This window comes from Pantherophis guttatus, chromosome 2 (genome assembly GCF_059756535.1).
Source record: "Pantherophis guttatus breed Tessera chromosome 2, ASM5975653v1, whole genome shotgun sequence".
Lineage (NCBI taxonomy): Eukaryota > Metazoa > Chordata > Lepidosauria > Squamata > Colubridae > Pantherophis > Pantherophis guttatus.
In genome coordinates this window covers 285,119,877-285,144,671 of record NC_142064.1, presented here as the reverse complement: position 1 = coordinate 285,144,671, position 24,795 = coordinate 285,119,877, and the positions used below count along the sequence as shown (strand labels likewise).

The 24,795-nt window shown below is 40.2% G+C and overlaps 1 protein-coding gene across 1 annotated transcript; it reads right to left on the bottom strand.

The window, feature by feature from the left end:
- Nucleotides 1-11,040: 11,040 nt before the first annotated feature.
- Nucleotides 11,041-22,063, bottom strand: LOC148116066 (vomeronasal type-2 receptor 26-like). The gene is made up of 6 exons (XM_087885374.1): nucleotides 21,852-22,063; nucleotides 20,860-21,151; nucleotides 19,063-19,857; nucleotides 16,410-16,622; nucleotides 15,394-15,520; nucleotides 11,041-11,945 (listed from the first exon to the last, which is right to left on the bottom strand). The coding sequence occupies exons 1-6, from the start codon at nucleotides 22,061-22,063 to the stop codon at nucleotides 11,041-11,043; spliced, it is 2,544 nt and encodes an 847-aa protein (XP_087741500.1).
- Nucleotides 22,064-24,795: the final 2,732 nt, after the last annotated feature.

Sequence of the window (24,795 nt, the reverse complement as noted above, 5' to 3'; positions counted from 1 at the left end):
CAAGCACCAAAGCTCAGGAAAGGCGTGCTTGAGGCAGGCAGTGGCTCGCTTAAGGAGGGTCTCTCCATGCGTGCGCACACTCCCAGCTCAGCCACAGCTGGCCAGGGGGTTACAAGAGGAGGATGGGGGGAAGAGAGTGCAGGAGCGGAGCTGCCCTGTATCTGCCTTCACACCACATTTGCACGTAAGGCAGCCTTCGCTTCCTGCCGCTTCGGCTGGAGTCCAAAAAAGAAATAAGAGGGGCAGAGCGAACCAAAGATTGGACAGGGAGCCGTGGCAGAGAGCCCAAAGAGCCACTTGTGGCTCCGGAGCTGCGGGTTGCCAACCCCTGTATTAGGCCATATCAAGATACAGAATATGAAACAGAACAACTTATTAAAGAATGTATATATACAATAGAATAAAAGTATCAAATTTAGCAAATAAATAAATAAATAAATAAAAATAAAGTATCCAAATCATATTTCTGTATCATCCCTACAATTTACCACATATGCAGATCTCAACCGAACTATTTTGTTTAAAAATGGGCTGTAGATACAGCTTAACAGAGTTGGAAGGGCCCTTGGAGGTCATGTAGTCCAACCCCCTGCCCAAGCAGACGCTACCCTATTTTTGACAGATGGCAGTCCAGTCTCTTCTTGTATTACATGTAATTTTTTAATGTTCTGTTCACACAAGAAATACGTTGTTTTAATATAAGGATCCCAATAAGTTGCTCATCTAATGTACTGTCCAATATACTGATCTATTTCTTATACAATTGAGATTCAAATAATACATATTTATGTCTTCCCCTTTGGAGTTGTGCAAATACAAGTCTGTTCATTACAGGGGATTGGATTAAATTTCCCATATTTAACTATTGTGTCCAGCTGCTCAAATCTTGCTCAATAAATAACGCCGTAAGATGGAACGGGACAACTTTCCATGACCAACTTGCTGCATACAACTCATCGCTGCCAATTCACTATGGCTAACTCATCACAGCCAGCTCGCCATGGCCAACTCACCATGGAACAATTCAACAATTTTATTTAATTATTTAAAACAATTTTTAAAATTTTTAATTTTTGTCATTCGTGTTTCATTTTGTCCCTCCTTTTGCATCCTTTCTATTCCACTCTTTCTTAAATATTATGTAATTTTTCTCCTGCAGCAAACTGGCCATGGTGAATTGTCCTATACCCCCTGTAAGATGTTTTGGCATTTCGGCATTCAAATACTTCACAATTTGGAAAATCCATTTGTAGCAGCTCCTCCATTTCAATGTGTCAAATTTACTGAAGATGGCTATATTTTTCTGTGCTGTGGTACCCTGGATTCTTTGCGTAATAGTCATTTTAGCTTGTTCTCCATTTGTACAAGAGACACGGAAACCACAGCTCCTAATATAATTTGTCAGTTGTACAATCCAAGAGGTCTTTAATTGAAATTTTGCCTTTTTGGTAGTCTGTCACTTTCCATAGCATTAATTTTACACCAATAATTATATTCCCTGAATTTAGACAAAGAGCAAATAGTATAAATACCCAATTCTGCTCTAAGAGTAGCAGCTGAAGTTCTGTTGTCCACACCCAAGTAAGTTCTCAGATCAGGAATGAAATCCAGCAGGTTCTGACAGGTTCTGGAGAACCGGTAGTGGAAATTTTGAGCAGTTCAGAGAATGGCAAATACCACCTCTGGCTGGCCCCAGAGTGGGGTGGGAATGGAGATTTTGCAATATCCTTCCCCCAGGAGTTGGGATTTTGCAGTATCCTTCTCCTGCCACGCCCACCAAGCCACACCATGCCCATCAAGCCACGGTAGTAAAAAAAAAAATGGATTTCACCACTCTCTCAGATGCTGTGATTGGGTTTCTTCTAGTAGTGACATCTTTTTAAAGCTCCATGTAGGAGTATGGGGAAAACCTTGGTCCTATATATTTTAATAATTGACGCTATCTTTTTTTTTAAAAAAATAAAATTTAAAATTCACCCTTGCTCTAAGTCAGGGGTATCAAACTTGATTTCATTGAGGGCTGCATCAGGGTTGTTTGACCTGGGGGGGGGGGGCATGGCCAGCTCAACGTCACTCATGTCAGGGGCACCTGTGGTGGCCCGAGCGTTCTGCCAGTGAAAACGGGCTCCCGAACTCCATTTTCGGCTGCCATGGCCTCCTACGTCCCTCTGCCAGTGAAAATGGAGCTCGGGAGGGCCCCTGGCAGAAGCACTGTGGGCTGGTCCTTCACTGTTTCCAGGGCAACCCTGCAGGCCAGTTCTAAGTACCCCGCAGGCCGGATCTGACACCCCTGCTCTAAGTGAACTCTTTTGATGGGAATTTCTATTCTATTCTATTCTATTCTATTCTATTCTATTCTATTCTATTCTATTCTATTCTATTCTATTCTATTCTATTCTATTCTATTCTATTCTATTCTATGCTATTCCATTCCATTCCATTCCATTCCATTCCATTATTATAACAGTAAGAACCATGTCTTCTTAATAACCCATGTAATCCATCACAGTAATATATTATTACTTGAGGAACCATCTCACTCAAATGGGGTCAGCCTTTCTCACTTATGGGACATGCCACAAACTTTGTCGACCAAGGAATTTTGCCTGGTGGCGTTTAGGAGGGGAGTCCTTTGTGCCACAGCATCCGCTCTCTAGAACATCATACCACTCAAGGTGAGATGTGATCGTACTCTCTTGGCTTTTGTAAAGGTTTTAAAACCTGGCTCTGTGCATTGGTCTGGGACATAGATAAAGGCATATCATCCTGGAGGTGGTTCCTGGATTAACAATAGCAGTAAACACTTAGACTTCTACACTGCTCCATAGTGCTTGACAGCAGTCTTTGAGTGGTTTACAAAGTCAGCCCCATCAATCCGGGTCCTCATTTTACCAACCATGGAAGAATGGAAGGTTGAGTCAACTTTGAGCTGTTCAGGATTGAACTCCAGGCTGTGGGCAGAGTTAGCCTGCAATGCTGCATTCTAATCATTGTGCCACCACGACTCCTATGGATTAACCAGAAGATCTCACCTTCACTCTGCTTACTGCAACTATCTTAGCCATTTCTTGTTAATTCTAATGTATTTATTGTCTCAATATTTTGCTGTTTTAATTTTTATACTATAACCTTATGGCATTGTAAGATGCCTAGAATCACGTGACAATGAGATGGGAGGCAAATAAACATGTGTGTGTGTGTGTGTGTGTGTGTGTATTAATGACAATCAATTTCCTCCATAATATTTTTCTGTTTCCTGGGTCAAATGCTGCACTGAGATCTATAAAGGCTGCAAACCGTGGTTTCCTCTGACTGACATATTTTGTAAGCAGATGGTTCAAGACAAAGCAATTGCCAATGGTGGATCGACTCTGTCTAAAGCCTTCTTGTTCTTCTGCAAGGACTTCACCTTTCAACTCTACTTGAGAGGAACCTAGTATATATTTTAGCCACAATGTCTACTAGACCAGGCCTGCCAAAGTGGTGGCCCATGAGCCAGATATAGCCCGTGCAGGCCACGCCCACCCTGGCTCCGTAAAGGCAAAAAATATGTCGCGATACGGCCCATGATGTGAGCAGGTTTGACACCCCTGTATTAGAGGACTGGGCCAGTGATTGCTAGAGTCCCTTTTATTCCCCTTTTAAAATACAGGTAGTCCTTGACTAAACAACCAGTCTTTTAGTAGCTGTTTGAAGTTACAACAGCAGTGAAAAACAGATTTATTACCATTTTTTCCCACTTATGACCATGAACGCATCTCCATGGTCACATGATGAAAATTTGGATGCTTGGCAACTAGTACATATTTATGACAGTTGGGATGTCCCAGGATCACATCATCACATTTTGCAACCTTCTGACAAACAAAGTCAATGGGGAAGCCAGAATATTTTAAACAACTGGCTTAACAACTGGAATGGTGTACTTAACAACTGTGGCAAGAATGGTCGTAACATGGGGCAAAACTCACTTAACAAATGTCTTGCTTAGCAACATAAATTTTGGGCTCAATTGTAATCATAAGTCGAGGACAAGCTGCATAAAAAATACTATTGCCATTTTCCACCCAACTGGGGTATGACAGCTGTTATTTATTTGTGCGTAAGCCTGCCAACAGAGTGTTATAATATTGGTTATACATTATTATAATATTTCAGTTGCGCATTTACATTTTTATTAAGCTTCAGACACCACGTCTCCTTTTGTTTTCTTTAAGATTTGTATTCATTCTCACACTTCATTGTTCCACAGGTCTTGAAAGCAGTTTAACCGGGGAAATGAGCTAAGATATACATTCTAAGGATATGGCTGTGAAGTTTCTCAGTGATCTAGGCCATGGTTGTCCCAAAGACACTTTTTCAAGAGGCAACTAGATTTTCTTTGTTTTTCCTTGAAAATGCTTTGCTTCTCATCCAAGGAACTTCTTCAGCTCAGAACTGAACTTCTTCAGAACTGAAGAAGTTCAGTTTCTGAAGAAGTTCAGTTTCTTGGATGAGAAACAAAACATCTTCAAGGAAAAACAAAGAAAATCCAGTTGCCTCTTGAAAAAAGCATCTTTGGAATATTTTAAGTATAGTTTCTCCTTAGATAAGTATTCTCGGAAACCTTAGGAACCCCGGCAAGGAAGGAATGAAGTTCCTTATAGGAAAGGATACTGAGGAGGGAATTGGAGTGGTATTTTAAAGGAGATTTTGATTGTAATGTGCATAAACTGGGCTGGATGAATTGAATTGAATACTTTATTTGGTCAAGTCTGATTAGACACACAAGGAATTTATCTTCAGTATCATAATTGCCCACCTAACAACAAGCTCTTGGGTGAAGATTATAGAACTTAATTTCATACACCTGCCTGATATTTTTTCGATAAACCTGGCTCAGATTGAATGGGGTTAGAAATAAAATTTCCAAAAAGAGGCCCCCACCAGTTGGGATATTACTTGAGTAGTTCAGCTGGTAGAATGTCCTCTCCATCATCCTTACTGCTCTTCAAGACTTTTAAGATGAATGTGATCATGAACTGATTATGGTAAAAAATAGTTGACATGTTGGTTAATATGCTTGCAATTTTTTTAAAAATAAAGTGGTTAACTAATGCTGGGGATCCCTATGAATTCATAATTCGTATTTCTTTAATCAACTGTAGGTAGGATAATCCATTGGAATTCCTTTGATAAATTTAGGACTTGTTTACCATTGAAAAGATCATTATTTTGGCTAAGATCACGTCTAAGATATGAGCTTTCAAGTACTATGATACTTTATGTTTTACAGAAAACACTTTGATTGGACATTGAAGCATTCCTTACTTTCACAACATGCAGCCCCAGCCCCCAAAGCAATGGGGATGGTTTCATGAGAGCATAAGGCCACTTTGATCCTTGCCCCCTCCACACTGTGGATCCCAATCTCTAGCCATGACACCTACAATGGCCATGGTGAAAAGCAGCTCTTGAATTCTATAGAGAACATACGACTTGATCTATCGCTCACCTATCACCACTGCACTCCCTCTATTAGATACAGAAATGCACACACAGACCTGTGGAACTTTGTAGGTGCCTACTAATCTTGACATCTGGACAGAAATGTCATTGGCAGCTCCATCAAGAAAAATCAAAAGGTTATCCTTCTTTCCACAGCTGTAGTTGGGAACATTGGCTTCTCCGGTAGAGAGCATGTCCAGCAAAGCATCTGAAGTGCCAAGTGTATTCAGACAGTTGTCATGGATGTTGTAGCCCAGTGTGAGATTGTGCAAGAGCTTGTGATTCTTATTGACGTCTTGAGTGGCGGAAATGAAGCGTATGATTTTTGACGGCTCAGAAGTTAAACTATGGTAAAAATATGTTCATGTCATACTCATCATCACCATAAACAATAACCAGAAAATACAGAGCCTATTGAGTCTTAAGTCAATAATCCAAAACCAGAGGCAAATGGTAATCATCAACCATAAAGATTTAATTTTTATGAGGGTTGAGAGATAGTCCTCCACGAGGGTTAATAGTCACAAATATATCATTATTTGTAATTGTGCTGATTTTCAGTTGTCCAATAACTAGGGTTCAAAATCATTCAAACATTAAAGCGGAACTATTGTACAAGAAGAGAATGGTTCATGTCACCCAGAAAATAAACTCTAAAAACAAGTCAGCTTCTATTTTGACAAGGAACAGACTTTGAATATCAATGAGTGGTTATAAAAATGCAACTTGGCTGCATGGTGTTAACTACAATCCTTTCAATAATTCAGTGATAAACTCAAGATTGGATGGGGGAAATAATTGGGATTTGGGTTTTGGGTTTTTATCTGCCACCATCTTTAGTTTTGAGTCTCTTCCACAAAATAAGACAAAAGAGAGAAGCCTTGGAAATCAAAATGATTTAGTGAACTAGACCGATCTTGCAATATATGAGGAAATGAATACGATGAAAAGGCAGTATGTGTTAGAATGGCAAACGAAGGGAATGCAACCCCATCACACGGAATGACTTACGCATGAGACTGACTAGAAGGAGCCTTGGTGAAAGGCAATGTCGTGCGTGATAGTCTTGTTGCAGTGGTGACCACACTAATGAGATGGTCTCCTGGGCTGTAATAGGTCCGTGGATTTTTTCCATCCTCCTTCTCCAAAATTAGTGGGCATTTCATTCTCGGCTTCCCAGAGACTGGCTGGGACAACATGAGTAGCAGAAGCAGAAGCAGGAGGTCCATAATTCGCAGGACTGAATCAATCCCCTTCCCGTTTCTACATAAGAACAACAAGAAGGGCAAGTAGAACTCAAAGCACTCCCACAAGAGGGAAATCCCAGAATTTCTTGATTCAGACAAACTGAACTTCACTTGGAAAGTAGAGAAAGTACATTTAAAAAGCACAGCCCCTGCCTGTCCCAAAACCTGTGCCATGCAGAGTGAGATCTGAGGCATTTATCCATTTTTCATGCAAGACCCTTTCCGTGTTGCTTTAGTCTGGTGTTTACATCAAAGGCAGTCACTGGGGAAGTAGCAGAAGAGGTCTCAAAGAATGGGATGATTTTAATTACTGTGATACAGAGCAACTTCTCCTCTGGGTATCCTGAACTTCTATGTAGCTCCATGTACAGAGAGGTAGCTGGAGAAACCATGGTACCAAAAAAAACACAGGTACACACTTGGGGGCACTGTTCTGTAGTGATTTGTGGTCCTTCCTGTCAGGACTTGTCCAGAAAGTGATGCTGGAGTTCAACACTAAAAGGATGGACTTCTGCTTTCCTTCAACATGGTATCTTGTCTCCAGAGATTAGAAAACATGGTATCTTGTCTCCAGGGCTTAGAAAACGTGGCTAAATAGGATGGCATAGCGCCGGGGCGGGGGGACGGGCCCACCAGCAGGTCGCCACTACCGGTTCACCCGAACCGATCTGAACCGGCTGAATATCACCACTGGTGGCTACCCAGAAGTATGAGCTTTGTGCCAGTTAACTCTTGTACTGCCTGTCTTCTAACATCAAGGAAGCAATCTAAACGCTTGAACCAGGGTTGAAATGCTCCCAGTTTGGACCGGATCACCTGATCCAGTAGCGATGGCAGCCGGTTGTTCAGAGAACCAGTAGCAAAATCCCTGCGCCCCCCCTCATGCCCAGCTGAGCTGCACGATCATCAGAGGCTTTTTTTTTACTTTTGAAAGCATTTTTTCTTTTTTTGGGGGGGGGGGCAAAAATGCTTTTAAAAGTAAAAAAATAAGCCTCAGATGATTGCACAGTTCAGCTGGGATCGTCAGAGGCTTTTAAAAGCATTTTTTCTACAACCTCTTTGGCCGAAGAGGTTGTAGAAAAAATGCTTTTAAAAGCCTCTGACGATCCCAGCTGAGTTGCCTGATCATCAGAGGCTTTTAAAAGCATTTTTTTCCTGCAACCTCTTCGGCCGAAGAGGTTGTAGGGAAAAAAATGCTTTTAAAAGCCTCTGATGATCCCAGCTGAGTTGCCTGATTGTCAGAGGCTTTAAAATGCTTTTAAAAGCCTCTGACAATCCCAACTGAGTTGCCTGATCATCAGAGGCTTTTAAAAGCATTTTTTTACAACCTCTTCGGCCGAACAGCTTGTAGAAAAAATGTTTTTAAAAGTAAAAAAAAAAAAGTTTGCCATGCCCACCCAGTCACATTACCCTCACCCCCACCCCAAGCCATGCCCACAGAACTGATAGTAACAAATTTTACATTTCACCACTGGTTTGAACCCTGTCTAGTGTTAAGAGTAGGAACTGTTTCTGATTTTCTTTTCTATTAGATATCCATTTATTAATCTTAAATTAAGCTGTTCATGCTGAAGTTAAATTTCATTTCCCATCTGTTGTAGAAAATCCATTTTTGATAACAGCAGACTATGAGCCAGAAAAGTGTCTGTCAACTCGTAAAGCATTCTTGGCCTGCTCTCGAGTTGCCATAGGCAGAAGGGGGGGGGACTGATGAAGCAGCATGGCAGACACAACCAGAAGCACATTCCACACATACCTTTCTCAAGGCTGTATCCCAGGTTATTGGAACCAGCCGGAGAGGCATGATCTCTACAGCCCGCAAAAGTGCCATATTGGAGAATGTGATTTATGACACACCCTGGGAGAAGTGAGGAAACAGGTCATAGTTGGGCCCTAAATTACATGGGGCAAAGCTGACTTCAATTGGGTAAGTGCTGACATGTTGCTCCTAATAAATAACTGGATTTCTTTGAAAACTTGGCTCGAGGCTCATGGTTTTAGGGCATCTGATGGAACCATGACAGCGTCAGGCTGTGGACTGTATTGCTGGGTAAATAGGGTGAAAGTTATAGACCGAGTAGACATTTTTATCTTTTTCTTGATGCTCTCCGTGTTGCTTTCTATATTTATATATAGGAATATGGAAATTCTTTATATTTTGAAGGGTTTTTTTAAGTTTATTATATAAACCATGGGCTGTGAGGTCTGCAGCTAAGATGGTGGCAGTGCCCACAGGATGATTGAAGCTGTGATCTGATTTCTTGCCACATTTACCCAGAAATAGGTACGAGGGGACCTGATGGTCTTCTTCAGGTTGTGTTGTCATATTTGGTGGTGTGGTGCCCCTGTGGTCTTCCTGTAGAGGAGGCTGTGTGTCATCCCCCCAAAAGTCTTCCATATATTTGGAAGGTGCAATAGGTGTTACACCTGTTTTTTTTAAAAAAATATTATTTCAATGTATTAAATCTGTTTTTCTGAACTATTGTGCCTCCATACAACTGGACAACAAACTATTGGCAAAAATCCCAAAGGTGCTTTTTCAAGACGCAACGGGACTTTCTGGTTTTTCTTTGAAGAGGTTTTGCTTCTTGTGCAAGAAGCGAAACATCTTCAAAGAAAAAGTCCAGAAAGTCCAGGTGCCTTTTGAAAAAACACCTTTGGGACAACCATGACCTGGATGACTGAGAATCTCCAGAAACATATTGGCAAAAATACAAAACCAAACCAAACCAAAATTCCTGTAATGATTTGTGTGATAAGTGAGACCCATTTTGTAGCACTTCCTGCTTAACTCAATGCCAAGAGGAGCAATATGTAAGACTAGGCTGAAGCTGCCATGCTAAAAATGAAACAGGCACCAACAAAGGAGAACATTTGTGGCTCAGGGTTGAAATGAGGGCTTCCTGTTGCTCCAGGTTGTTTTCTTGTAGACATTTTATTACCCAAGCTACATAGCATCATCAGTGCTAGTGTCAGCCTCCGCCTTTACTGCTTTGGCTGCCAGAAGAAACGGGGAGGGGAGAGCTAGGGGGACTGGGTGGGGGGGAAGCGTGCTGGAGGGTTTTTTTCGAAGAAACAAAACCGAATCTCTGAAGTGTCTATCAGGTCAATCGTCATCGTGTTCCTGATTGATGACGATGCCAGACATGCTTCCACCTGACCTCTGGAAGACCTTTGGATTGGATGATTGACGATGGACAGTGGGAGGGGATGCTTTCTATATGCAATTTTCGCGCCTATTACTTTAGTTTCAGCTTTTCCTTGGTTGCGTTCATTTCATTTTCTAGTAAAAATACATTACTCTATAAATAATGGAGTTTGGTTTATTCTTTCCTGGACTTTGAAGGAAGCACACCTGACAGCTAGTAGCAGTGCTGGCACTGATGATGTCACCTAGTTTGGGTAATGAAATGTCTTCAAGAAAGCAACCAAGCTCAGAGAGCACCAAGGACCTCTCATGAAGCAGGCAGGAAAGCAGGATGACAAAAGCCAGGAATCTTGTCTACAAAATAACTTAAGGGAGGTAGATGGGCAGAACAAAGTTGTTAAAGAAACAAATGAAAAATGTCACATGAAGGCAGGTGTGGGATTCTCCCGGTTCGTACTGGTTCGGGCGAACCGGTAGCTGCAATGATCAGCTGGGAGTGAACAGTTTCATTCCGACGATCAAGTGGGCCTGCCCGCCCACCCCTGTGCTTTACTGACCTATATCTTCTCAGCTGATTCATGCAGCAGAGCGGATTGCCGCGCCTTAGCTGTGTTACTGTGGAAGGTAAGTTTTCGTAAAAATGCACATGTGCGCTCAGAGCGTGCAAAGCGCACAATCACCAAATCGGTTGTTAAAACAGCAGGATCCCACCACTCCCTGGAGGTCTATGATATCATCAAAACCTGCATCTTCCTGGCACCCAGTTCTAGTGTACATGCCTACTTTTGGGGATAAATCATAGATTGTACAAACAGATTTCCATATTCATTCCATCTTAAACAAAGACCCTCTATTTTGGGACTCCTATCTCTTCGGTTCAGATGTCTTATGTTAATATAGAGTATCTCATTTGTTATCATGTCCTTCCTTGTCTGCATGCCAGTTTTATTCATTCATTCATTTATTTTCCTGTTTCATGATGATATAGGATAAGTCTAATTTTATTAGACTTACATTCTTCATAGTTTTTTTTTTCTTTGCTTTTTCTTTGCCTTTTAAATCACCTCAATTCTCAAACAGATGCAAAGGAAGCATAGAAGGCCAATAATAACTGCAAAGAAAAATGAAATGTTATGAGTCTAAGAAACCATTTCACAATCAATTCCCTACTTTTATCATTAGATGCTCCTTAGTGTTTAGATTTGGTCTTAGGATGATAATATAACATTTGGGTAAGAAGATGCAGCCCAACAGACCAGTACTTGAAGCCAAGATGGAGAAGACTTGCACGGCCACCATGGACTTTCCTTTTGTGCTCAGGTAGGTGGGCAGGAAGGAAACCCAGACACTGCAGAAGACCAGCATGCTGAAGGTGATCAGCTTGGTTTCATTGAAGGCCCCAGGCAGATTTCTGGCCAGGAAAGCCACCATGAAGCAAATGGCAGCAAGGAAACCCATGTATCCAAGGACAACATAAAACATGGTGACAGAGCTATCACTGCATTGAAGGATGATCTCTCCAGGCTGGGAGTGGAGATCAGAGTCAGCGAATGGGGGAGAAACTCCAAGCCAGATGGAGCAGATGATAATTTGCCCAGCAGAACAAAAAAGGATGATGTAGTTGGCCAAACCCTTTCCCAACCATCTTCTCACCCTGTTGCCTGGTTTTGTGGCAAGGAATGCCAGCACCACTGTGATTGTTTTGGCCAACACAGAAGACACAGCTACTGAGAAGACAATGCTGAAAACTGTTTGTCGGAGAAGGCAGGTGGCTTTCCTTGGTTGGCCAATGAAGAGAAAGGAAGACAAGAAGCATAGCATAAGGGAGACCAGGAGGATGTAGGAGAGATCCCGGTTGTTGGCTTTGACAATGGGTGTTTCTAAATATTTAAGGAATATGATTAAAGCAAAGCCTGTTGTTAGAAACAAGAGTAGAGCAAAAGAGACCAGGATGATGCCAAGGTCTTCTTCATAAGACAGGAATGTTATAACTTTTGGGATACATTGGACTCGGTTCTCAGTTGGATATTGATCATCTGGACACTTGGTGCATTTTTCTGTATCTAAGAAAACCAAGAAGCAATATTATAAACACCTGCTTTGGATTTTACCTGGTATTGAGAGACTGGACCGAGTGACATCTTATATGTCTTATATATATTAATCTTTATAATCTATTCCAATCTTCCCATTTTTTCCATATTCATTTCTTTTATATAATTCTTTATCACAAATTAATCATTTTTCACCATATTTTTTCCATATTTTTCACCATACATACGAGACTGCCTTCTGCCACCAATAGCCTCCCACCGGCCAATACGCTCCCGCAGAGAGGGGCTCCTCAGGGTGCCGTCGGCCAAACAATGCTGGCTGGCGACACCCAGGGGGAGAGCCTTCTCTGTGAGGGCACCAGCCCTCTGGAATGAGCTGCCCCTAGAGGTTCGTACGATCCCTGACCTGCGTACCTTTCGCCGCGCCCTGAAGACCCTTCTGTTCCAACAAGCCAGGCTGGCCTAATATGAATTTTATAATGGGTGTATGTTAGTTTTTAATTTGTGGGCCAAATTTTTTATATATTCAATTTTAAATTGTTTTTAAACTTTGTAAATTTATATGTGTTTTAATATGGCTGTACACCGCCCTGAGTCCTTCGGGAGAAGGGCGGTATAGAAGTCCAATAAACATAAACATAAACATAAACATAAACATAAACATAAACATAAACATAAACATAAACATAAACATAAACATAAACATAAACATAAACATAAACATAAACATAAACATAAACAAGTCCATTTTATATATTTCCAATTTCAGCCATAACATTCTTTTTCCATACTTCTTTATGTTATCTTCATTTCTTATTAATACATAATACATAAAGAGTATCACTATCCACCCTTAATTCCTAATCTCTTACAATTACATCAATTAATTATCTTATTTCTCCATTACAAAATATATTTCTCAAAATCCCCATCCCACTTTTTAACATTTCAACTTTGTCTCTTAATTTAAATTGTCTTCAAAATTAAACCAAATTGCCATTTCACATTTCATCTGCTATTCTGTTTTACTATAAGCAATATACATCATCATATTCAAATCTTACATTAAAACCCTTTAACTTAGTTGATCATCCACAATTAATAATATTAATACTGTTCCCTTAAATCTATTAGTATGTACCTTATTTCCCTTTCTCCTTTCCACTAATCTTCCCTTCTTTAACCATTTTCTCCTGGTCTCTCCAAAATTCCACTTCTTGACAATTTTCTCCTTTTATCCCATTCTCTTAACTTCTTCTTTTCTTTTCTTTTAAATATTTATTATATCTTTTCTTCTGTATCCTTTTTCTCACTTTTAGATATATTATTTGAGTAGTTCTGCCCACTCTTTCTCCTAATCTCTTTCCACTATTTCCCTCTTTACCCTTTGATTGATACTTTTTGGGGTGATGTTCCCCCCCCACATCCACTCTTTTTTTTTGCCACTGTAAATCCCAGTGAAATCATCTAACTGCTTTTTGCATTCAATTCCTTTTTCTTCAATATTATTTTCTTGCTCCTCATTTATGCTCTCTTTTACCACCTTCTGCCCTATTTCCTGTTCTGTGTGTTCCAGCAAAATTTCTGACTTTTTATTACCCTTTAGTGATTCACGCATATTTTTAAACATCTCAATTAACTCCTCACACATCCAAGACTCCATATTGCCAATTTAAGAAATTGTTAACACTTTTGAATTATGTCACATTTAATTAAAATTTAAAATCCAATCATCTCTTTTTGTTTTCAAATAATGTCCAATTCAAGTATTTATCCAGTCGACTCCAAGGTAAAGATTTGTTATCTTCCGCAGACGTTGAGAATCAAAACCCAGCAATGTAGAAATACAAATACTCCTTAAAAGTTTGCATAGTTTCCAAATTATCTTTTAGTAGTCAAGGTCACAGCTGTACTTTCTCTTCTATCTTCCAACAAATATTGCAGATCTCTTTCCGCCAGCAGATGTCTCTCTCAAATCCACAATATTCTCAAACCAACTAAATGTCAAAGCTGCCAAAAATATTTTAAATCCACATAAAAAAATACTTTTCCTTGGGTTCTTTTCTTTTATTATTTTTAGTTTCTCCAAATCCAATTGTAGATACAAAAACTTTCTTGGGCTTTAGCATTTTAGCCTCCTCTTTGTTCTTCTCCCTCCATAGAGTTTCTCAAATGCCAATTAGCTGCTCATTTCAGCTCTGGGACACCTTTTAATGTTCCAATTCAAAATTTTCTTTTACCTGTGAGTTGGCCAATCACTCACCTGGTACCAGCACTCCGTTCAAACACCGCTCCTGCACAGAAACTTAGTCCAGTTGCCCCAGTTTCAGAGCAGTCATTTTACAATGGCTGTCACCCCACTGCCAGTCTGAAGAGCTACCTCTGACCTTTCAAGGAACTTGCCTGTTCCTCTTGGTCGTCCGAGATGCCTCTCCTTCTTCACCGTCCCTACAGGACGGTTCCGGTCCAAAGACCCCCCGACAATGATTTGTCCGGCTAGATTTTCGTGGAGTTTGTCAGAGCCCATTATTTTTCCAGCCGGTCTCACCGCAATGCTTTTGGTTTCCAATAAGCAAGTTTCTAAGGACCCACAACATGCCAATGTTTTAAGGAATGGACCTGAAATATGCTTTTTACATATATCTGTTCTGGTGGGACAAGCAGAATCCTTAGGGTGAGGAAGTCCCACAGATACTCTGTCCCATGCCATGTGAAACTTATGTGTGAAGATTAGCTATGGCATTAGCTGGGCTGTGGTGGGGCAGTGGTTAGAATTCAGTAATGCAGGGTAACTCTGCCCATTGCCAGGAGTTCAATCCTAACCGACTCAATGTTGAGTCAGCCTTCCATTCTTCCGAAGTCAATAAAATGAATACCCAGGTTGTGGGGAGCAATATGCTGACTCTGTAAACTGCTCAGAGTGCGCTATAAAACATTATGGCAGGATATAAAAGTTTAAGTGCTACTGCTATGCCCCTGCTCATTGAGTAGTAGCTGTGGGTCTAGGAGGATGCCTACATCTTGCACCACCTTCATCCAGGAGTGTGCCACATTATTCAGAGTAGAAGATGGCTTATCACTAGACCTACAGAGGTCAAAACCAGAAGACACTCAAACTTGTATGAGTGCAAGAGTTGTTGACCTGAAATTGTTCTGCAAGTTTCAGAGTTCAGATTTTCCTAAGACAAGCAAACACAGAAAGGACAATACTAAACTGACAAGTAGAAGAGATGTTTCCTGGGGCAAAAGTAATCTGCCCAATCCACTATGTCCTTCTACTTCAGCCTACCTCATCTTTTTCTTTTTTCTGAATCTTTTTCTTCTTCCTCCCATTATCAAAGAAATTTTTGAAAATGTGGAACAACAATAAAATAGCCAAGGTTAAATGCATCTTCCAACATGGACATTGGCCTAAAGTCTGAATAAATCCAGTACCCTTTCATCCAATGTCACCCACCTTCCTGAGTGGAGATGGTCCCCTCTGGACAAGGAACACAGTCATAGCAGCAAATTGGTTCCCCTTCTCGAGCCCGCTTGAAAAATCCAGGACGACAATTATCCACACATTTGGACTGAGGCAGAGACTAAGCAGAAAAAGAAAAATGCCAAAGAAAATGCATCAGAACTAACCATGTATGGAAAATGGAGGTAGACAAAATCACAGAATATAATCCTCCCCAACCATGACAAGATAAACCTGAATTCTATAGACCATTTCCCAATATGACTAAAAGAAGCAACATCAATTCTTCATTTAATTTCATCAAATTCAGTCCAAATGTGAACTTTGGCACTGGTCAAAGAAATTTCCTCCTCCTCCTCCTCCTCCTCCTCCTCCTCCTCCTCCTCCTCCTCCTCCTCCTCCTCCTCCTCCTCCTCCTCCAATTTTGGGCAAGGAACCAGCAAAGTGGATGCTATTAGGACCACAATCTCCTTCTCCATCTCCTTCCCTTTTCACTTCCCCCTACTCCTCCCTCCCTCCCTCCCTCCCTCTCTCTCTCACCTAATTTGGGCAAGGAACAAGAGAAGTGGATGCTATCAGGGCCACAATCCTCAGCACTTGATGGCCCCTCTCATCAGTTTTATGCAGATACTAAAGTGCAGAAGGAACACAAAAGGTCCATGATCTGTGCCATAAACAATAGTAATCCAGAATTCATGTTGTACATGACTGAATCATCTTAAAATAGTATCAGAATTTACAGAATAACAATGTTGGAAGGGACCTTGGAGGTCTTCTAGTCCAATCCCCTGTTTAGGCAGAAAACCCCTCACCACTTCAGACAAATGGTTATCCAGTGTTCCATGTTATAGCATCTGAAGGACACCTTAACAGAATAACAGAACAACAAAGTTTGAAGGGACTTTGGAAGTCTTCTTGTCCTGCTCACCCTGGTCAATAGTACAGTGACTAGGCTTAGCCCACTTGAACTAAGGCTTTGACAAAAGTGAAGACACCAATATTTTTCTCACCATATTGAGCAACTTCAGTTGTGAGACTGCATCTTGGTTAATAGTAAGACTCTGTCTTGAAAAACTCCCCAGGTGCTCTTTGACGGGATCCTCCTTGGTGAAAACCACCAAACTTATGATGTTCAGATCTGCTCCTACATCTCCATTGTGGTCCAAGTACAGTTTCCTCCAGGAAAGATTGCAAAACTCATTCTTCTCCAGAAAGGGATGGAACTAGAATTGAACATCCGAAAATTTTAAGTGCAGAAACCATGGTTTCTTATCCCAGGTGGTTTTTCATGCTTGTGTCAGCCAGCCTGTTGCTGGCTGCCATAGAATAGGGGGGAGGGAATAGGGAGAAGCTTACATCGCAGCTTTGCAACTGCTGCTATCGCCAAGGCCAAGACCATTGGCTCTGGTATGCAGTTGTCTAGCTATAAGGGGGTTGGGCTGTATACTGTATTTGGAGTTGCTGTGCTCACACAGTTTCCCTCGTAGCTTGCTTGAAACTGTCTGCTTTCAGTTTTTTCCTAGTAAAAGTACTTTTCTCTAAATCTATGGAGCCAAGGATTTTTCTTTCCTTGGAAATGAACAGAGGCAGCCCTAACAGCTTGAATCTTTCTTCTACATTTCTCTAACATGCAAATTAGTTGGGAGAACAAGGTGTTTTGAAGAGTGAAAAATGTTTCCGAATGACTTGTTGACAAGTGAAAAGCAAAGATTCATCAGACTTCATCAATGATACATAGGCAAACTAAAATATATATTGACAACTTTTGCCAATTATAGAGAGCATTTTGATCAGATCACAAATAAATGGAACAAAGAAACAAATGAAGAGATTATTTATAAACGGCTTCAGAACAAAAGAGTGATTACCAGAAAGTATGTATTTGTCAAGAAGAATGTTCTCTCAGATAGACCAAATGAGAAGCATGATCAGATGTGGCAGTGCTACTACATTGTAAAGCTACATTAACAGAAACTTTCAAGTGAGAAGTATAAGTCTCTCACCAACAATTTTCACAGCATGTAAGTCTGAGTTTCCTTCCCTGCCTATTATGCAGCTACAATCTCCCTTCAATTTATCTGATCATTTCTAGATAGCATCTCTTCCTCCTATCCCTGAAGGTCAATCCCACATGTCCTTATATTTCCTTAATGGATTGTGGGAATAGTGGTAATATACCTTGGTTTCTGCAAAGAATTGACAAAATACTTCATGATGTGATAATAAGGAAGCTAGTTAAGTGAGGACTGGATACAGTGGTGGGTTTCCAATATTCTTACCACCGGTTCACCATACACACGCTCACTTCTCGTGCATGCCTTCCGCACGTGTGCTTTGCTCGCATGTATACCTTCCATGCGTATGGCCGGCCAGCCTCAAAAATGTGGTTAAATAGGATGGCATTACACTGGGGAATGTAGGCAGCCACCTGCCGTCGCTGCTACCGGTTCGCACCTGCAGTCACTGGTACCTGAACTGGTCCGAACTGGCTGAATACCACCTCTGACTGGAAAGTAAGATATGTAATGAATTATAATTGTCTGAAAAATTGTACTCAATTTATTTCCAATTTTCCTTATAAAACTGGACAGTTATTAATAACAATTAGCCCTTAGCTATAATTCTATATTTTCATAAAAATAGACATATAGAGTTGACTACTAATTTCCTGATGCAAGATTTTGTGTTGCAAGATTTATAAATCTCTTAGACAAAGCTATTTTGATGTTTTAAAAAATGAGATGGATCCAGAAAAATATTGATTTACTGATAGAGAGAAGTACATAAATTAAATCTATTTGAAAAATATCTCATTTTTAGCAACTAGGACTTGACAGAGTATGGGTTATTATTTATGAAAATAAAATGGCAGCTACAATGTAAAACTATAATTCAGATTTGATTTCTATTTTTTCTCATTTTATTTTATACGTATACTGATCAATGATTATGAAAAATTGCTAGTAAAATTTTAAGATTTAATAATCATATTAATTAGGTGTTAATATTATTAATGATGCACTAGAAGCAGCATGACCGAGCATGAAACTTTATAAGAATATTTGTGAAGATGGTCTCAAAATAGTAGTTGATTGACTTTGAGTTGGTAGTGTGGTGCTCATGGAAAGAAGGAAAATGCTTCCATAATTCCTTGAATGTTCTGGTTGGGGTGACCCCAAATCCAGTATATGGTCAATTTGCAGACAAAGGTCTATGGAGAAGACATTGCACAAAAACTGGATGAGGTTTATGGAAGGTCAATGAAGCCAAGATCAAATGAGCTGTTCTCAAAATCAAGGAAAAACAACAGTTTATTTATTTATTTATTTGTTCAACTTGCATGCCGCCTTTCTCCAAAGACTCAAGGTGGCTTACAATGCATTTAAAAGCCATATATAAAAACATTAAAAATTAAAACATTAAAAACAATTAAAACCCATTCACACCATTCATGGCCAGATCTCGCCAGATTGCAACAGCGAGATCAACGGCCCCAGGCCTGCCAGAAAAGCCAGGTCTTCACCGCTTTTCGGAAGGCCAATAGGGTGGGAATGGTCCGGATCTCAGGAGTAGGGTGGGGATGGTCCGGATCTCAACAGTAAGAGTCATATTGGTCTACTGGAGTGGAAATCTGGTTGTTGGATGATTGTTGGGTCTCCATACCTGCCATGGCTGCAGCCTTGGAGTTGCCAATCTCTCTTCACCCTCCTTTTTTCCCCTCCTGGATCTGGAAGAATATGCAGCTTTCAAAACATGGGCCAGAGTCTTAATGACACTGTAAAGATGGTGGTAAGTTCGTATCCATATACTGTTCCTTTTCTGTTGGTTTTCCAGTGGTGCTTTCTGGGTGCATCTCCTTCGGCCTTTGACAGAAAAGACATTCTTTGAAACAGAACAGAGAAAATAATGATCTTCAAATTTCTGTTCCACGAATACATCAGGTTGAAAATAATAATCTTTCGGTCTTTTTTTTTCCTGAAAAGCAAAGGTCCAAATACTATGGATATATCTGAAACGTTTGTTCTGCTTTATTTTATATGTTCCCAAGAATGTTGTGATCCAGACTTTCCCTTCAATGGGTCCTGGCAAACGCTTAAGCGCTACATGGAAGGGAAGAATTCTGTCCAGAAGAGAATCATATTCCATGAAATGAACAAATACATTAACTTGTCTCCACTTAGTGATGGCATCCCTGAAGGATGATGTAGGTTTAGTCCTTGAGAATAGTTGTGATATAACAACACAAATCCCATTCCTGAAAAGCACAGGAGACAAAGTTCTCATGAAATGCTCTCCATTCTCTGTGTCTGAAGCAAAGAGACCAATCAAGGTCCATCTGAAATGCAGGAGCACCTGGACGATTGCTGGGTAGTGGAATCCTAATTTGGGGAAAATCTGGTAGAAAAAGGGGAATTGATTTTTTTCACTCAGAGCCTCTGAAACAATTTTGTCACTGATCTGGAAAAGCAATGAGGAATGGTGTGTTATATTTGGGGTCTGATCAAGTCAAAAATATTACTTTAATTTTAATAAATCCAACTTGGTTCTAATGAAAAATTATTGTTGATTGCCCTTAGATTGTACATTTCTCTGTTTCTAATACAAATCATATTGATTTATCATCTCTACCACCAACTGAACTGTTTTGTTCAAATAAAGAGCCATATTATAAAGACATTTTGATTTCCGATCACACAGGAAGTATGTTATTTTAATATAAGGATACCAATAGGTCTTTCATCTAATGTACAGTCCAGGATTTTGACTTTTTACACAATTGAATTCAAATCATCTTCTATCTCTCAAAAATCCACAAATACAACTTTGTTCATTATTAAGGACTTGGTTAAATCTTCTGTAAACATTTTGTCCAGCTGCTTAGATCTTGCTTGAGTAAATAAGTCCCAAAGATTTTTAGGCATTTTTGAGTGTCAATATTGAACAATTTGGAAGGGATGCTTGTAGCAGCTCATCCATTTCAGTGTGCCAACCTCACCTAAGTTAACAATCCCTTTCTCTGTTTCAAAACCCTGGATTCTTTATGCAACAAACTTTCTAGTTTGTTCTCAAGTTGTGCAAGAGACAGAGAGACCATAGCTCCTAAAATAATTTGTCTGTTATACAATACAGTAGGTCTTTTATTGAAAATTTGTCTGTTTTTTTATAGATTGTGTACAAAATATGAGCTTCCCATTACAGAACACTCTTTGATTGAACCCAGAGCCTTTCCTCACCTTCAGAAGAAGCTCTCATAACAATGGAGATGGTGACATAAGAGGATATGTCTGTTTTAAACCTTTCTCCCTCCCCATTGTGAATCCCAATCTATATTCGTGACACCTACAATGGCCATGGTGGAAAGCATCTTTTGAATTCCATAGAGAAGATATGGTTGAATCTATTGCTCACTGACAACCACCACACCTGTTTTACCAGCTAGAGAAACACACACAAACAAACCTGTGGGACTTTGTAGGGGCCTACTAAGGTTGACATCTGGATGGAGATGTCCCTGGCAGCTCCATCAAGAAGAGCCAAAAGGTGGTCCTTCCTTCCACAGCTGTAATTGGGGACGTTGGCTTCTCCAGTTGAGAGCATGTCCAATAAGGCATCTGAAGTGGCAATAGCATTCATATTTTTTTCATGGATGTTGTAGCCCAGAGTGAGATTGAGCAGAAGCTGGAGATTATTGTTGACCACTTGAATGGCAAAAATGAAGCCAAGGATTCTAGACTTATCAGTAGATGAACTACTGTAAAAAAATATTCATGCCATCATCATGATCATCAAATATCTTTATTTATTTCTCTTTATCTTCAGAAGCCCATTGAGTCTTAATCCAATTTTGATCCCAAATGAGAGACTAATTACAGTCACCCATACCTATTTAATTTTTATGAATGTTGAGAAGAGTGGATGGAGATAGTCTTCCAACAAAGTTAATAATCACAAATAGATCATTATTTATAGTAGGGCTTATTTTTGTTTGTCCAATAATCAGTATTGAAAAATCATTGAATCATTAAAGTAGAAGCTCCAAAATAGGAAGGAGATATTTCACATGTGACTCAGAAAAAAAACTCTATAAACAAGTAAGTCTTTATTTTATATGCATTTGGATTTGAATATCAATGAACGGTCATAAAAATATAGGAATAGGCTGGGCAGAGGTGAGTATAACTCTTCTAATAATTCAGTTTTGAATTGTTGAAATCAAGATTGGACGTGAAGGGGAAAATAGTCTGAATTCTTTCAGGATTTTTTTTCTCCCTGATCTTTGGTTTTGGGACTCTTCCATAAAATAAGACAAAACAGAGAAGCCATGGAAATCAACCAATTCATGAAATTAGACATGTTCTACAATCTAGGAGTAAATGAAATAAAAAGAAAAATAGAAAAATGTTAGAAATGCAAATGGAAGGAATGCAATGCCATCATAGTGAATAACTTACGAGTGAGACTGACTATATGGAGCCCTGTTGTAAGACAGCTTTGTGTGTGATAGCTGTGCTGCAGTGGTGAGCACACTAATGATATGGTCCCCTGGCTTGTAATATGAATTTTCTCCAGTCTGGTGCTCCAAATTTAGGGGACACTTCAATCTACGTTTCCCAGAGACTGGCTGGGATACCAATAGTATCAGAAGTAGAAGCAGGATCTCCATAATTTATATGGCTGACTCATCACCTTCCCATTTCTAAGCAAGAACAAGAAGAGATAGTAAAACTCCAAGCACTCTCACAAGATGGAAATGCCAGTGGCTTTCTCGATTTTGACAGAGACCAGCTGAACTTCACTTGGAAAGTAGAGAAAGTACATTAAAAGGCACAGCCCCTCCCTCTTCCAAAACCTATGCCACACAGAGCAGAACCTGAGGCACTTATCCTTTTCTAATGCAAGATCCCTTCCATGATGCTTCAGTCTGATGTTTATATGAAAGGCAGACACTGGAGAAGTAGCAGTAGAGGTCTCAAAGGAAAGGGATGGTGATAATTACAGTGGGAAGCAACTTCTCCTCTGGGGTTCCTGAACTTCTCTGTGGCTCCATGTGCAGAGAGGTAGCTGGAGAAACCATGTTACTGAAAGAACAGATACACCATTGGGGGCAGAGGTGGTATTCAGCAGGTTCTGACCAGTTCTGGAGAACCGGTAGCAGAAATGTTGAGTAGTTCACAGGACCAATAAATACCACCTCTGACTTGCCCCACCCTCATCTATTCTCTGCCTCCCGAGTACCAGCTGATCGGGAGGAAATGGGGATTTTGCAGTATCCTTCCCCTGGAGTGGGGTGGGAATGGAGTTTATACAGTATCTTTCCCCCTCCACACCCACCAAGCCACACCCACCAAGCCACGCTCACAGAACCATTAGTAAAAAAATTTGAATCCCACCACTGCTTGCAGGCATTGTTCTGTCATGGTTATGGTCCTTCCTGTCTTGTCTAGAAAGTGATGCTGAAGTTCAATACTTAATGAATAGTCTTCTGAGTTCATTCAACATGATATCTTGTCACCACAGACTGTTGGGATAGCTACCCAGAAGTGTGAGCTTGGTGCCAATGTAGGTTGATGACACTTAACTCTAGTGCTTCTAATGCCAAGGAAACAATCCAAACACTTGAACCCTGTCTAATGTTAAGAGTGGGATATGTTTCCGATTTCCTTTTCTATTATACCTTCATACAGTAATCTTAAATTGCAGCAGAGTTGCTTATGCCTGAAGTTAAATTTCATTTCCCATCTGTTGCAGAAAATCCATTTTTTGATAATAGCTGATTAAGATCCTCAAACCCTCACGGTTTAAACCTTAAACTGTCTCCCGTGGATCTCACCCCATTCCTAAGTGGTCCGTAAAGCGGTGCATAAGTGCACGACCGTCCTTGTCCTACTGTCCCCGTTTATTTGTATTCATTTTCTTCGTTCATGTCCATGTTCATACTTATATCTGCTATCTTTCACATGTTTGACAGTAAGTAAGTAAGTAAGTAAGTAAGTAAGTAAGTAAGTAAGTAAGTAAGTAAATTCATCATAAATAAATAAATAAATAAATAAATAAATAAATAAATAAGATCCAGCAAAGTGTCAGACTGTGGACTGTATTGTTGGATAAATAGGATGAAAGTTGTAGACTGCATAGAAATTTTAATTTTTTTTCTTGATGCTCTCTCTGTGGTCTTCCATATTCATATTCATGTAAGACACTGATATCCTTTATATTTTGAAGGTGTTTTTTTAATTTATTATATAAACCGTGGACTGGTAGGTCTGCTCCTGAGATGGTGGCAGTATCCACAGCATGATTGAAACTATGAGCTGATTTATTGTCACATTTACCCAGAAACAAGTATGATGGCCTTCCTTCTAGTTCTGTTGTCATATTCTGTGGTCTTCCTGTATATGAGGCTATGTGTCACCTCTCTAAAAGTCTTCCATATGTTTGGAAGGTGCAATTGAGAATCCTTGTGTTCCTAATTTATCTGGCTCAGTTTTTGGGGAGGTCATTTTTCTTAGCTGGAGGAGGGCACATTGTGTATATCAGGGGTGAAATCCAACAGCTCCTGACAGGTTCTGCAGAACTGGTAGCAGAAATTTTGAGCAGTTCGGAGAATTGTCAAATACCACCTCTGACTGGCCCCAGAGTGGTGAGGGAATGGGGATTTTGCAGTATCCTTCCCCTGCCATGCCCACCAAGCCACACGACGCCCACCAAACCATGCTCACAGAACCGGTAGTAAAAAAATTTGGATTTCACCACTGATGTATAGATGTATGTTTGTGTATATGTGTATATTGTGTGTATGTGTTTGTGTTTGTGTATGTGTATGTGTATATCAATGTGCCCTCCTCAAGCTAAGAAACATGAACTCCACAACAATTGACCCAGATGCATATAAATTTATATACGGTATAATAACTTACCCAAAGAGGAACAGACAACACTACTTAACCTGAAAGAAGACACCAGCATAATAATCCTACCCACAGACAAGGACAACGCCACGGTGGTTATGAACACATCTGACTACCAAACCAAATTAACCAACCTACTCCAAGACTCCACATACAAACTCCTAAACACAGATCCCACCACCTACCTGGAAAAAAACACTAGATCCAAAATAAAAGCCTCCCCCATCAGCGAAGAGATCCAGCAAAGAATCATTCCCAGAGAGAAACCATCCAGATGCCCTAAGCTCTATGGTCTCCCCAAGATACACAAAGAAGGAATCCCCCTTAGACCCATAGTCAGCTCCATAGGCTCACCTCTACAAAACCTAGCCAAATTTCTCGCCAAACAACTACAGCCCTATGCAGAATCCATCATCTCACAAGTAAAAAACTCATTCCAGTTCATAGACATCATAAAGCAACAAAACTTACAGCCCAGTGACCTACT

Excerpts from the sequence above, each read along its gene's own strand:
- LOC148116066 (XM_087885374.1), bottom strand. The coding sequence starts at position 22,063 with ATGGAGATCCTGCTTCTACTTCTGATACTATTGGTATCCCAGCCAGTC. Across the intron at positions 19,858-20,859 it reads GCCCCTACAAAGTCCCACAG|ATCAGTGACAAAATTGTTTC; the intron begins GTTTGTTTGTGT and ends TTGCTTTTCCAG. Across the intron at positions 16,623-19,062 it reads CAAGGCTGCAGCCATGGCAG|TTCCATCCCTTTCTGGAGAA; the intron begins GTATGGAGACCC and ends GTTCAATTCTAG.